Here is a 14,909-nt window from a genome sequence, read left to right as displayed (position 1 = left end):
GCTAAATGGGTGGTGGATGTGGCCAGTGTGTGACGCATCCAGCCTAAGGGCCGCGAGTTTAGACACTCCTGGTCTATAGGACATTGTCAAAAATGTCAAGATGGCAGTCGCAACCGTGCAATTGAAGATCCACCAATTTTTGCATTTTGTGGGCAACTCCTACCTGGGTTCCAGCTATTCTTGTAAAAAAATGTTAAAGTTGAATTAGAGCAGAGATGTCAGAGCTGGGTGAAAATAGATGTGCAGGAAGATACCATAACAATGCAGTTATTATCTTAAAATTATCCATTGCCTAAACCGGAAATTTTTCTCCTAGGTATAATACCAGAGGGGTTTAAGAAAGATACACTTTATTTAATTATTCATGTACTAACTGCGGCACGCATAACCTATGCACAATATTGGAAAAAAGAAAATACACCATCAGAGCTAGATATAATCAGAAAAGTGTTGGCCTGTGCGGAAGCAGATAGGCTCACTCTTGAACTTAAAAACAAAGGGGAATCAGAATATTTTGAAGTCTGGAATAGATTTTATGACTGGTATAAGACAAGGTGACAAGACTGGAACACACTGTATATACTGTGATTGGACAGAAGGATTGATAATGTATTAAGTAGGCTAATTGTCAATAGTTGGGACTAGCTGTATATAATGTGAATGTATAGTCACTCCGACTTCGTGGTTCTGCATTGTTTTAAATGTAAAAATAATAAAAATATATGGAAAAAAGAAAGAAAGAAAGCGGATAAAATATTCCCCCCTCCCCATTTTGGAGTAATGCGGTGAAATTGTCTGCTGAAAATTTTGAAAGGTACATAAAGATTTCCCTGGGCATTTTCCTCATAAACTGTGGAATTTGTGGCCACAAAATTTGATAGTAGTTGGGTTTTTGTTCGGTGACTATAAACCTTGGTAGTTCTGTGCCACTTCTTGTAATCTATCCCATATGTTAGTTGCTGGAGACAGCTGTGAGAAGAGATACCCGGGCCTTTAGCTGATCATTATGAAACACAGGAATTCAAGGAGTGTATCGTTTGGCTTTCTTTGTGTTCCTGTCAGGAATGACAGAAGCTGAGGCACTGGAAAAGTAACTCCCATGTTTTATTGAATGAAGTTTGATTACATAAATTGTTACAGTTACTCTCATGGGAATCCACTGTTGTTGTTGTTGTTGGTAGTTGTGACGTTGTGTCCGACCCATCGCAACCCCATGGACAATATTCCTCCAGGTCTTCCTGTCCGCAACCATCCTCTGGAGTCCATTCAAACTCACACCAATTGCTTTGGTGACTCCATCCAGCCACCTCATTCTCTCTCTTTTTTTTTTTACTTTTGCCTTTATTTATATGCCGCCCTTTTCCCTAAGGGGACTCAGGGCGGCTCACAATTCAAAAGGGAGGGGGGAAACAACAAACAGTAAACAATACAGCATATTAAAAGAGAAAAAACGCAACAATTACACCATTCGAGTGGGGCTATAATCTTAACCCCAGGCCAGCCGGGACAGCCAGATCTTTACAGCAGCGCGGAAGGATTGGAGGGTGGTGAGGGTCCGAATCTCCACGGGGAGTTCGTTCCAAAGGGACGGAGCAGCCACCGAGAAGGCCCTCCTCCGGGTAGTTGCCAGTTTGCACTGGCTAGAAGATGGGATTCGGAGGAGGCCTAATCGATGCGATCGAATCGGTCTGGTGGAGGTAATTGGCAGTAGGCGGTCTCTCAAGTACCCAGGCCCACTACCATGAAGGGCTTTATAAGTGATAAGTAGCACCTTGAAGCGCACCCGGAGATTAACAGGTAGCCAGCGCAGCTCGCGGAGGATAGGTGTTACATGGGTGAACCGAGGTGCACCCACTATCGCTCGCGCGGCCGCGTTCTAGACTAGCTGGAGTCGCCGAATGCTCTTCAAGGGCAGCCCCATGTAGAGCACATTGCAATATTCCAGCCTAGAGGTCACAAGGGCACGAGTGACTGTTGTGAGGGCCTCCCGACAACTCCCTCTGTTGTCCCCTTCTTCTTTTGCCCTCAATCTTTCCCAGCATGAGGCTCTTCTCCAGTGAGTCCTTCCTTCTTATTAAGTGGCCAAAGTATTTGAGTTTCATCTTCAGGATCTGGCCTTCTAAAGCGCAGTCAGGGTTGATCTATTCTAGGAATGACCGGTTTGATCGCCTTGCAGTCCAAGGGACTCACAGGAGTCTTCTCCAGCATCATAGTTCAAAGGCCTCAATTCTTTGGCGCTCAGCCTTTCTTATGGTCCATCTTTCAATCCATACATTGCAACTGGGAAAACCATAGCCTTGACTATACACACTTTTGTTGGCAGGGTGATGTCTCTGCTTTTTAGTATGCTGTCTAGATTTGCCATAGCTTTCCTCCCCAGGAGCAAGCATCTTTCAATTTCTTGGCTGCCGTTCCCATCTGCGGTGATCTTGGAGCCCAGGAAAATAAAATCTGCCACTACCTCCATTTCTTCCCCATCTATTTGCCAGGAATTGAGAGGGACTGATGCCATGATCTTAGTTTTCTTAATGTTGAGTTTCAAGCCAACTTTTGCACTCTCCTTCTTCACCCTCCTCAAGAGGCTCTTTAGTTCCTCTTCGCTTTCTGCCATTAGAGTGTTATCATCTGCATATTTGAGGTTATATCCACTAGCAAGGTTTACAGAAGTCGAGATGCAGTACAATTGAAAACTAGCATCATTTCTTTTCTTTTTTTGACAAGCCAGATTTTTAATTGCAATTTTTTTTCCAGACAGTCTACGATTTTCCTTTAATTTCTTATATCTTCCTCCCTCCCCTTTATTATTATTGACAAAATATTTATGCTGCCTTCACATGCAAGACCAGTGGCTTCTAATATATTTAATATATAATAAAATCTAAAGGGCAGGAGGATAGTTTCCTTGGACTCCAAGCAATTGCTATGAAGAAACTTTTAAAAAAAAACCTTTTTGTTTTTTTTTCTCTTCTGTGATTTGCAAAATTTTGTTTCTGTATGCCTAAGTGGCAAGCTATTATTTCTGTACATCTGTAAATAACAGAAGATCCCAGCCAGCCCCTTAGTGATCAGTTTTTGCTGCAAGATTGTTGGAAGAAATGTCCATTTGGGTTCAGTTCCAAGTGGGGAAAAAGACACTGGAAACATGGAGGCTGCTTGGAAAGATGATTTTAATGGTGGACAGGACCCCATGGTTTGAGGTCCTGTGGCGGGGGGGAGAAGAGATGCTGAGAATGCCCTGGTTTAATGTCCTCTCTGGGCTTTTGAATTTGAGCTTGTATTCTGATTGGTTGCCAGCCTCCCATGGGGCCATGCAGGGGAAACTCTGTAGGCTGTCCTGAGTCCCAAGCTTGGTTGAGCCTTGCTGGGTGATGATGTAATGAAAGGGCTTTGAGATTCCTATTATGGCTCTGCCTGAAGGAGGTAGATCTTTGTTATGTAGAATAGACTGGCTCAGACCTTAATCGCCCATTGACAAAGGTGGGGGAGATGAGTTTCTGCCTCCCTTTTAGGGGAAATATTCTTCCCTTTTAATATTTCCTAAAACATTTCATTTTTCTAGGAGAGGAATGGGTGCTAACTTTCTACAAGACCATTTTTAATCCTTGCAGAAACAACCACTCCAGTCTCCCTCCTGGGGGATGCAACTATCCTGGACAGAGTTTAGAACTTGTCCCCTGCCTTTCCATTCTTTGCCACCTCCAATGTGGACGTAAATAAAGGCAGAACGCCTAAGGCAGGAGTCTGCAACCTTAAACACTCAAAGAGCCATTTGAATCCGTTTCCCACAGAAAAGAAAACACCGGGAGCCACAAAACCTACCAGGGGTTGAAAAGCTCAATAAATTGCATGCTGGCAGGTGTTGCACATTGGTGGTTGCGGCACATATTTTGAGTGACAGGGAGCCGCAGCAGGGGGATGAAAGAGCCACATGCGGCTCCAGAGCCTTGCTGACTTCTGGCCTAAGGTTACCTCATTTTCATGAGACCTCTCAAGGATGTGATCTTTGCCTTGGAAGGGGAGAGTTAGCAAAATTCCCAGAAACAATGCAACTGGGCGGAGAGACAATTAGCCCAAAGAAGCACAGGCTGATTTGATTGGATTAGCATCTCTGAATTATTAATATCACATTGCTGGCCTCCTCCCACATAACTCAGTTCAGTATGTCGCTCAGTTACCACTTTCTAGTTTAGGGCACGGACATGCCTTCTTTTTCCACATCTTTATAGTCAGTAAGCAATTTCTGCTGAAAATCATCTTCGGTATCTTTTAGGTGAGCTCCAAAATAGAGCAAGTGCTTTCAGCTTTATTTTTTAACTATAGTCTTTCTATATGATTAGATATATCCTTCGCTTCTTTTAGGGCGCCTATTCATTCCGCAGAGGAACAAAAGGAGACTGCACACCGTCAACATCATGTTCTTTATGCTGGAATGGATTTACATTGGTGAAAAAATGTGTAGGACAATATGTGCTTTATCCAAAGGGGTGGTTAGGTTTAGGTTTAGGTTTATTGGATTTATATGCCGCCCTTCTCCCAAGGACTCAGGGCGGCATACAACATTAAAAAAACGCATATTACAAAAGTTGAAAAAATTAAATAGAATATCCAAAAAACAAACCCAGTTTAGATTGACAATAACATTTTTAAAAGAAATTCGATTAAAATTAACAATAATCAATAATTTGTTTTGCTTTGTTCAGGCCAGGCTGGCTTGCTGGAAAAGCCAGCTTTTTAGGGCGCGTCGGAAGGACCGGAGGTCGGGGATTATACGAACCTCCGGGGGCAGCTCATTCCAGAGGGAAGGCGCTCCACAGAGAAGGCTCTCCCCCTGGGGGTCGCTAGCCAACACACTTGCCCCTCCCTTTCCTTTAAATAATAAATTAATTTGCTGTTTTTCCCTTCCGAGTTATCACTGGAATTGGATTCTGCTTCAATTATGCTGGATATCCCAGGATAACCAGGCAGCCTTCCCATTTCAGTGGAGGATGAAAACTTATCCAAATTGGAAATCTTTTCAGGCCTCAAAATAAGAAGCAACCTTGGCAGAATAGCAAACGGTTGCATTTTAATCTGTCTCAGACTTCAATATAATCCCTAATGAACTGCAAAAGCCAAATAGTTTACAGAATAAATTTTGCAAAATGTCAGGTAAAACCAGTGGAAAATGAAAATTTCCTCTCTCTTCCAATTTAAATTGATCCAAATCAACAAGCAATAGCTTTATATTCTACCATTCGTTCTCTGGCTCACGGAGTTTTATATAGCATTCTCACCGAATCTTGTTATTGATCTTGAGATTTATATTATAACAATAACAACATTATTAATCTTGACATTGATATCAATATCTACTTTGAAGTTTTTAGCTTTTCTAATGAATCTCAATAATCTCAACAGTTTATTTTTTGAACCAAGACTTAGTTTGGGCATTTCAATGCTTGGGGGATAATTTTTTTTTTTTTACTCCTTCTTGAGAATTCTTCCACTATCCTGCAGGTCTAATATGGAGATCAAGAAATTAGAACTTTAGAACTCAACGACTTTCAATAATGTTTCAATAATGGATAGCAAACAGATTTCAATAATCTCTAGAGTTTCCTGTTATTAAAACAGGGCATACTGTATTTTTCGGAGTATAAAACGCATCTCCCCCCCCCCCAAAAAAAAAACAGGGTGAAAATCTGGATGCATCTTGGGCTACCGAAACCCTGCCCCCTTTGAAAAAATGGACGTGCAGAGGGTTTGGGAGGTTTGCAAAGTGCTCCTGGGAGCTGGGGAGGCCAAAAATGAGCAAAAGACAGGCTGTTTTTGCCCCTCAGCCCCTAGGAGCACTCTACAAGCCTCCCAAAGCCTCTGCATGCCCCCCCTTTTTTTTGCAAAAAACAGCCTGTTTTTGTAAAAAACTGGGCATTTTTTGCTCGGTTTTGCCCTCCCCCCAGCACCCAGGAGCACTCTATAAGCTTCCCAAAGCTCTGCATGACCTTTCTTTTTTTTGTTGTTTTTTTTTCTTTTTATTTTTCTTTTCTTTTTCTTTTTTTTTGCAAAAAACGAGGGTTTGGGAGGCCTGCAGAATGCCAAAAAAATTTTTTAAATTTACCTCTTCAAAATCATGGTGCATCTTATACGCCAGTGTGTCTTATAGTCTGAAAAATACAGTAATTAATTTTTTCAGGGTTATAGTTTACAGTTTACAGTTTATTAGGATTTGTATGCCGCCCACTCTCGAGAGAGAGACTCAGGGCAGCTTACAGATAAAGCAGGAAGGGGAACATATAAAAATTAAAAAGAGCAAACATTAAAATTTCACAACATTCATATAGCTTAGAATGGGGATGGATAAATCAACAGCCCCAGGCCTGCCGGAACAGCCAGGTCTTAATCGCTTTGCGGAAGGCCGGAAGAGTAGTAAGGGTCCAGATCTCTGGAGCAGCTACAGAGAAGGCCCTCCCCCGGGGAGTTGCCAGCTGACATTGACTGGCAGATGGAATCTGGAGGAGGCCTAGTCTGTGTGATCTTATAGGTCTCTGGGAGGTAAATGGCAGGAGGCGGTCTCTCAGGTAGCCAGGTCCTAAACCATGTAGGGCTTTAAAAGTAACGACTAGCACATTGAAACGTGTCCGGAAACCAATGGGAAGCCAGTGCAGCTCGCGGAGGATAGGTGTAACGTGGGTGTACCTACGTACCCCCACTATCGCTTGTGCGGCTGCATTCTGGACTAACTGAAGTCTTCGAACACTCTTCAAGGGCAGCCCCATAGGTGGTATTGGATCATGAGCCCAATTAAGCCTGGATGTTTGGTCGTAACTCGTGAGCATTAAGCGAGTCACCATGGGACCTGACTCAATTTTGTGACTGTTTTTACAACAGTTGTTTATTAAATCATTAAGCAAACCCATGGTTGTTATGCAAATCCAGCACTTTTTTGTCGCAAATCAGTCACTTGGCCATAGGCACTTGGCCATCTGGTCATAAATGCAAATCTTAGTGCACTTGAAGTAACTACTTTTTTTTTAAGTCCTTCATAACTTTGAATGTTTCTAAAGCTTTTTTGAAGACCATCATAACTTTGAAGGTTGTTAAGTGACCGGTCATCAAACAAGTATGACCTGTGATATATATTTCCGTTTAATGCTTCAATAAGAACAATTGCAAATTTGAAACAAAAATTTATTGATAGTGTATATACTTATTTTGACATCTCAGCGAATTTTGTACAACTTCTCTCAAAGGATACATTTTACTATATATGAGATCTTCTTAATTTTCTCCTGCATTATTTAACCAGAGAGGGATGGAGAGATGACTTAACTGGATGCCATTTTAAGCAAACAGTTCTTGTTCTTTGGATGCCATTTTAAGCAAACAGTTCTTGTTCTTTCTGTCTCATTGTCATGGTTGCCCAACTCCATAATACACTGCCTACTGACCATTGTGCTTTCAGATCAATGGTGGGATTCAGCCGGTTCGCACCTATTCAGGAGAACCAGTTGTTAACTTTCTAAGCAGTTTGGAGAACCGGTTGTTGGAAGAAATCTCATTTTGTTTTGTTTTTCCACTTTACAGGGCTAATCCTGTAAGAAAGGCAGGAAGGAAACATTCTAGTGTTGTTTCTAGCCTAATCTTTATTGCCCTGCTTACAGAAACTGCCTCTCCGGTTAACTCTTATTGCATTGTAACAGCTAAGGCAAGTACCCGTTGATGTGAGTGATGCTGAGTTGGCTCCATCCACCCAGTCACATGACCACCGAGCCACGCCTACCCAGCTGGTCATTAGGGCAGAGAACCGGTTGTTAAATTATTTGAATCCCACCACTGTTTCAGATGCAACAACAGCAACTACAAATGCCACTTGCATTTTCAAATGCTTGAATGCATTGACTCTGTGTGCATGTGTGAGAGAAAGAGCTGGGACTGAAGAAAAGGTAGGTATAGAGACTCAACTTTACAAGGTAGTTGTAAAGATGATTCTATGTCCTTATACTGTATATAACAGCAGAAGGATGAAAGAAAGTAGAATAATAAAATTTGGAAAAGAGAAGGTCAGTAGTAGAAGGAGTCCCAAAGATGCTTTTTTTTCAAGAGGCAACTGGTTTTTCTGGTTTTTCTTTGAAGATGTTTTGCTTCTCATCCAAGAAGCTTCTTCAGCTCTGACTGGATGGTGGGAAATGGAATGATTTATATTCCTTACAGACAGCTGGACATTTGCATTCTTTTAGAGAGTCATTGTGGTCACCTGGAGGTTTATCTGTGTCCTCTGGGTCACATGAGTGGTGCAAATTCGTGTGGAGCCTTCTTGGAACTGTTGAAAGGACTATGTTGTCCTTTTTGTCTATCTCCAATCTACAACACAGTCCTTTCAACAGTTCCAAGAAAGCCTCCAGTGTTGGAGCACCTACAACTTTTGAAAGTAAGTAATGCAATTTATTAATTGCTTTCACCATTAGGAAATTTCTCCTTAGTTCTAGATTGCTTCTCTCCTTGGTTAGTTTCAAATTCATTTTTTTCTTGCCTTGCCTTCTGCTTTGTAAAATAGGTCTATGTAGGAACCCCTCAAATATTGGAACACTGGTATCACCCTGTCTCCCCTAGTCCTTCTCTTACTAGATTAGACATACCCAGTTCCTGCAACTGTTCTTCATATGTCTTAGCCTCCAGCCCCCTAATCATTTTGTTGCTCTCTGAACTCCAGAGTCTCAACATCTTAGTTATATGGTGATGACCAGGATTGGATGCAATATTCCAAGTGTGAATAAGGCTTTATTACTAAGGCTTTGTAAAGCAGTAGTAGAACTTCATCTGATCTTGATACTATCCCTCTGTTAATGCAGTCTATGATTCCATTGGCATTTTGGCTGCCGCTGCACACTGTTAGCTCATATTTAAATGATTGTACACTAGGACTCCAAGATCCCTCTCACAGTTACTTGCATTAAGCCAGGTTTCACCTAGTCTGTACCTCTACGGTTGGCTTTTCTTGCTTAAGTTTAAAACTTTATTTTTATCTATGTTGAATTTTATTTGGTTACATAGAGCCTAGTATTCAAGTATGTCAAGTTCTTTTTGGATTTTGAGATTCTCTTCTAGGGTATTGACTATCCATGCCACCTTAGTGTCATCTACAAATGTGATGACTTCCCCTTGTATTCTCTCATCTAAATTGTTTATGAAGATATCAAAGAGTACTGGAACCCTGAGGTACCCCACTGCTTACTTCCCTCCATATAGATGTAGTTCCATTGAGTACTCACATTGAGTTCTATTTGTCAGCCAGTTACAAACCCATCTGGTGGTGATAGTGCTGTCTATCCTATATTTTTCTTGCTTACCAAGAAGTAGGTTGTGGTCTACCTTATCAAATGCTTTACTGAAATATAAGTATACTACAACCACAGCATTTCACTGACCCACTAATTTAATCACTTTGTCAAAGAATGAAATATGATTTATTTGGCATGATCTGTTTTGACATGTTGGCTTCTGGTTATAACTTTGTTTGCTTCTAGATGTTCTCAGATTTGTTGCCTGATTATCTTTTCCAAGATTTTCTCAGGTATTCATGTCAGGCTGATTGGTCTCTTTATTTCCTGGATCTGTTTCCCCCCCTCCCCCTTTTCTTGAAGATGGGAACCATATCAGCTCTTTTCTAGTCCACAGTTAGTTCCCCAGTGCTCTAAGAACTTTGAAAGATATATTCCAATGGTTCTGAGATCATGTCTGCCAATTCCTTCCAACTTCTTAAGTGTAGTCTTTTGTCTTCTTCCTTTTGGCACAGTTGTATCTTTGACTGTGCTGTGATGTCAGATAGAAATTCAATGGGTACATAATTAGGGGCCTCTGACATGAATGTGGAGGAGGAAGAGCCGAGGTGGCGCAGTGATTAGAGTGCAGTACTGCAGGCCACTTCAGCTGACTGCTATCTGCAGCTCGGCAGTTCAAATCTCACCGGCTCAAGGTTGACTCAGCCTTCCATCCTTCCAAGGTGGGTGAAATGAGGACCCAGACTGTGGGGGCACTATGAAGCGATATATAAGTCTAACTGCTATTGCTATGTGTCCGACAATGTTGTGGGGCTTAGGGGGAGGTACACAATGAAGCAATTAACTTTAGAAGTTAACTGATAATTAGTGGAGTTAATCAAGAGGAAATGCAAGGAAAACTTTTGCTGAGTTTCCTCAAGAATTGCAGTGGAGTTTCCCATGAGTGTAAACTCTGATATTGCCTTGCCTGTGCTCCTGTGATTCCACCCCCCCCCCCAGTGAAAATGCCATTAAGTTTTGACACTGTTTCCCTATTGCTTTTTAACCTGTCAAAAATATGCACTTGCTGTGCCCACCAAGACTATTTTCTTTGTGTTGTTTCCCAAATATCTAACCCATATCTATGCATTAGAATATATGCGATTGGAGAAACCAGGACAAGAATGTGTATGTATTTTTATTTTTAATTGACTTATTTACCACATTTACATGGGCAACCATCCATGAAAAGCACTCTGGGCAGTGAAGAAGATTAAAAATAGAACCAATTTCACAATCTATTAAAAAGAACCAGGTTGAGGCCAATTAAATAGAATAGAGTACAGTAGAGTAGAATAGAACAGAACAGAACAGAATTCTTTATTGGACACATGTGATTGGACACACAAGGAATTTGTCTTTGGTACATATGCTCTCAGTGTACATAAAAGAAAAGAAATATTCATCACGACTATCACTTAATGATAGCCATAGGGTACAAATAAACAATCAAATCAGACTAGGAAACAATCAATATAAATCGTAAGGATACAAGCAACAAAGATACAGTCATACAATCATAAGTGGGAAGAAACGGTCGATAGGAAAAAAATCTTAGTAACAAAACAAATACTCCTGCCCCTTCACCCACTATTCCATTTTTACGCCATGCTGTTTTGGTTGTTTGGTTCTTTTGCTCTGTATCACTGCACCTGTGGTATATTTACATCAGGGGTGAATTCCAGCTCCTATTACTGCCGGTTCATTCAGGGATGCGCTTCGCACCTGTGCATGCTTGATGCACACTACTTGTGCATGCACAGTAGTAAAAAAATGGCTTCTGCACAGAAGCAAAAAACAAGATGGCAGTTCCTATTATTTGAGGATTATGCCATCCCCCAAGTGTGATTCATATTTTACAACCATCTCAGATAATCTATTTGATTGCCTTCAATTTAGCAGCACTGATACTAGCATGGAAGGAAGATAACCGCTGAATCATTTAAAAGGGGGTGAGGGAATTCACATCTCTAAACCAGAATCCCAAGTCATTTGGTTAATGATGCTTAGAAAATGCAAAACATTATAATAATTACACATTTGGCTTGATGGACATGCTTCCTTGGTAAATTTTAAAACCGATAATTTCTCCCGGAGCTCAGCATCAAGACGCTGCTCAGACAGCAGATGGGGATTTCTTTCCTCTCAGGAGTTGCAGTTTACCTTTTGACAGAGGGGAAACACCACTACTGGAGATATTATTGTGGAAACATTAAAAAAATGATTTAAAAAACCCAGAACATTTCAGAACAAGCAGGAAAGATAGAAAGGACAGAGCGAGGACAAAGCAGGAAAACTTTAGTAGAGTCAAAATGCCCAGTCCAGCAAAACATGAAGGTACAGAGCAGGGGTGGGCTACTGTGAGTTCACACGGGTTCGGGTGATCCTCTAGCTAAGGATCTCCCCAGTTCGGTGAGCCCACAAATCCCACTCAGGCTGGCCCCGCCCACCCCATCCCTCTCCTCCCAGGAGTCTCCCGCAGCCTGTTTGGGATGCCAGGTAAGTACAGGGGCCCGCGTGGAGGCTAGGGGAGGGTGAAAAACTAGCCCCCTAGAAGTTCCAGAAGGCCAGAAAAAGGCCCATTTCTGGCATCTGGAGGGCCTCCGGAGCTGGGGGAGGAAACCTCTGGAGCCTGGAGAGGGCAAAAAACGGGCCTCCTGGAAGTTCAGAAATGAAGTCATTTCTGGCTTCCAGAGGTCCTCTGGAGCCTTGGGGAGGCCATTTTTGCCCTCCCGGAGATTCAAAGAAAGCTTCCGGAGCCTGGGGAGGGCAACCCCCCCCTGCTGTGGTGCAGGAGGCCGGCTAGGCCACACCCACCATGACACACCCGCCCAGCAACCAGGCAGAGAATCCATTGCTAAAATTTTTGAAGCCCACCCCTGATAAACAGCCCAAGAGGGAAAGTGTCAGGGTTTGAAGGGAAAGTGTCACAGTTGTCATTGTGCTGCTTCCTCCGCATGGCATCTTGCCAGCCTGACATCAACAACGGCAGGAGAGGGGAGAGATTGAAATGTGGGTGGGTTTGAAGCAGAGCCTACCCTGACAGAGGTGGGTTCCTACCAGTTTGCACCTATTCGGTAGAACCGGTTCGTCAAATCTACCGAACCAGTTAGAAGAGGTTCCACCAGTGGACCCGGAAAGCAGGCCACACCTACAGAAGAGGTTCCAAAATTTTTTGAAACCCACCACTGGTCCTTGGATATCATGCTCATATTTATAAAACTCAGTGCCTCTGTGAAAGGTAAGGATGACTACTGCGTTTGTGGTGCAATCAGAACATTGCGTGTGTTGAAGTTGTTTTAACGCAAACCAAAGATGCCTTTTAAAAAACAAGTTTACATCATATTCTTATGCATGCCAGTGCTGTGTGTGAGGTAATTTAAGGTGGTTCTGACAAGTGTCCTCGGCATCTTCATATCCGGTCACATGGGCAGCAAGCCACTCCCACAAAGTAGGCCACACCCACAGAGTAGGTTCGAACAATTTTTGAAACCCACCACTGCTGCCCTGACTATGAGGAGCACCAGTCAAACACAAGGCCAGCAAAAGGAATGTGGAGATGGAAAAAGTGCCAACTGCAGGGTCTGTTTCCAAAACAACCTGAAAACTTTTAATTGGACATTGACTGATAATGGGGGAGGATGGCCAGGGGAAAAGGGGAAGTGAATTGCATCATTTTTTTTCATGCCAAGCCAACATATTCTGCCTACTCTAATCTGTAACCGCTTTGTTCTCAATAAAGTATACTCTTGGAAAAAGAAATGAACCGGGAGTCTTTTTTTTGCTAATTAAATTAAATGGGATGGATGGCAGAAGAGCAAGGAATGTGGGGTTGGCGAAAGCCGGTGCAAAGGTTAAAGAGAAGGGATAAGCAAGAAAAGGTGCGTAGTTTGGACAGAACAGTGGACCGACATGAAAGAGTGAAGATTAAATCACGGGAAAGGTGAGAGAAAAAGTTTCCAAGTAGCTAGGAAAGATTTTGTAGAAGGCATTCTACACTAAACTTCTTGCAGTGGAAGATATTGATAGAAGGTTCAAATATATATTCACTGAAGAATTTTAACTCTGTAAGACCCATGAACACACTCTATAGGCTGAAGCAATCTTAAGTAAATTGTGAGTTTATTTGCTCTTCATTTGCTTTCCTCTATATTTCCCATTTTACTTGCCATTGGGGAAAAGTTTATGTTGAACTATTCTGGGTTTTTTTGCACAAATCTTCCAGTCTGTTAAAATGTTTTTTCCCCCTCTTCTACTGTGGGCAGATATTGGAATCTTCACTCAAGTGAAATTTTCCTGTCCCTCACCCCCCCCCCACCCCCAAATTTAGGATGATATATAATATTCGTAGGTAATTTCTCTTAGAAATACAAGACTGGCCTCTTATTCTGGTCTCTTCACCTGCTGTTTCTGACAGATATAGATGAATGCCTGATGAACAACGGTGGCTGTGATCACTTCTGCAGGAACACAGTGGGAAGCTTTGAATGCAGCTGCCAAAAGGGCTACAAATTACTAACGAATGAACGGACCTGCCAAGGTAATTGCTTAAATTAAATCTTAATTCCTTTCTTCTTACATAGGGAGGGCAACGAGGGCCCATCAAAATGTTCCTGGGTGTTGTTTTTTATAAGGAGACCTTGGAGGCTAGACACTAGAGCCAGAGGGGGGAAAAAAATGGAAGGACTCTTTTTTTTTAGAAATTACAAACAAAGGGATAAATTTTCCTTGTCCCAAAAGTGCTTTTTTCAAGAGGCAATTAGACTTTCTGGGGTTTTTTTTAAGACATTTCACTTCTCATCCAAGAAGCTTCTTCAGCTCTGACTGGCTAGTGGGGAATGGAAGGATTTATCCTCCTTGCAAACAGCTGGTCATTTTCATCCTTTTAGAAGGTCATTGAGGCCACTTGGAGGCTTATTTGTGTCTTCTTTAAAGACTTTTCGCTTCTCATCTAAGAAGCTTCTTAAACTCTGGCTGGATGGTGGCGAGTGGAAGGATTTATACTCCTTGGAAACAGCTGGTCTTTTGCATCCTTTTAGAGGGTCGTTGAGGCCACTTGGCCCTCTCTCAACAGAGGGGGAGAAATATGACATTGTTTACCTCCAGTCTACAACACAGTCCTTTCAACAGTTCCAAAAAGGCTCCATACACCCATTTGCACCACTCGGGTGCCTCTGAGGACACAGACAAACCTCCAAGTGGCCTCAAAGACTCTCTAAAAGGATGCAAATGACCACCAGCTGTTTGCAGACAGCTGATCATTTACATTCTTTTAGAGCAGTGTTTCTCAACCTTGGCAACTTGAAGATGTCTGGACTTCAACTCCCAGAATTCCCCAGCCAGCAAATGCTCAAAGGTTGAGAAACACTGTTTTAGAGAGTCGCTAAGGCTACCTGGAGATTTATCTATGTATTAAGGATCACCTGCACAGTGCAAATGGGTGTGGAGCCTTCTTGAGGGCACAGATAAACCTCCAGGTGGCCTGAATGACCAGCTAAAAGGATGCAAATGACCAGCTGTCTGCAAGGAGTCTAAATCCTTCCATTCCCCACCATCCAGTCAGAGCTGAAGAAGCTTCTTGGATGAGAAGTGTAATGTCTTCAAAGAAAAACC

At 42.3% G+C, this 14,909-nt stretch overlaps 1 protein-coding gene across 1 annotated transcript in view; it reads left to right on the top strand.

The window, feature by feature from the left end:
- Positions 1 to 14,909, top strand: part of SCUBE1 (signal peptide, CUB domain and EGF like domain containing 1) — a 210,808-nt gene that overhangs the window by 158,637 nt on the left and 37,262 nt on the right. Inside the window, exon 10 of the mRNA XM_032221864.1 lies at positions 13,714 to 13,836. Coding sequence (XP_032077755.1) covers positions 13,714 to 13,836 — 123 coding nt within the window. The remainder of the gene's footprint in view (positions 1 to 13,713; positions 13,837 to 14,909) is intronic.

This window comes from Thamnophis elegans, chromosome 7 (genome assembly GCF_009769535.1).
Source record: "Thamnophis elegans isolate rThaEle1 chromosome 7, rThaEle1.pri, whole genome shotgun sequence".
Classification (NCBI taxonomy): Eukaryota; Metazoa; Chordata; class Lepidosauria; order Squamata; family Colubridae; genus Thamnophis; species Thamnophis elegans.
Note: the sequence above shows the minus strand (reverse complement) of the source record. Positions and strands in the feature narration are given on the sequence as shown.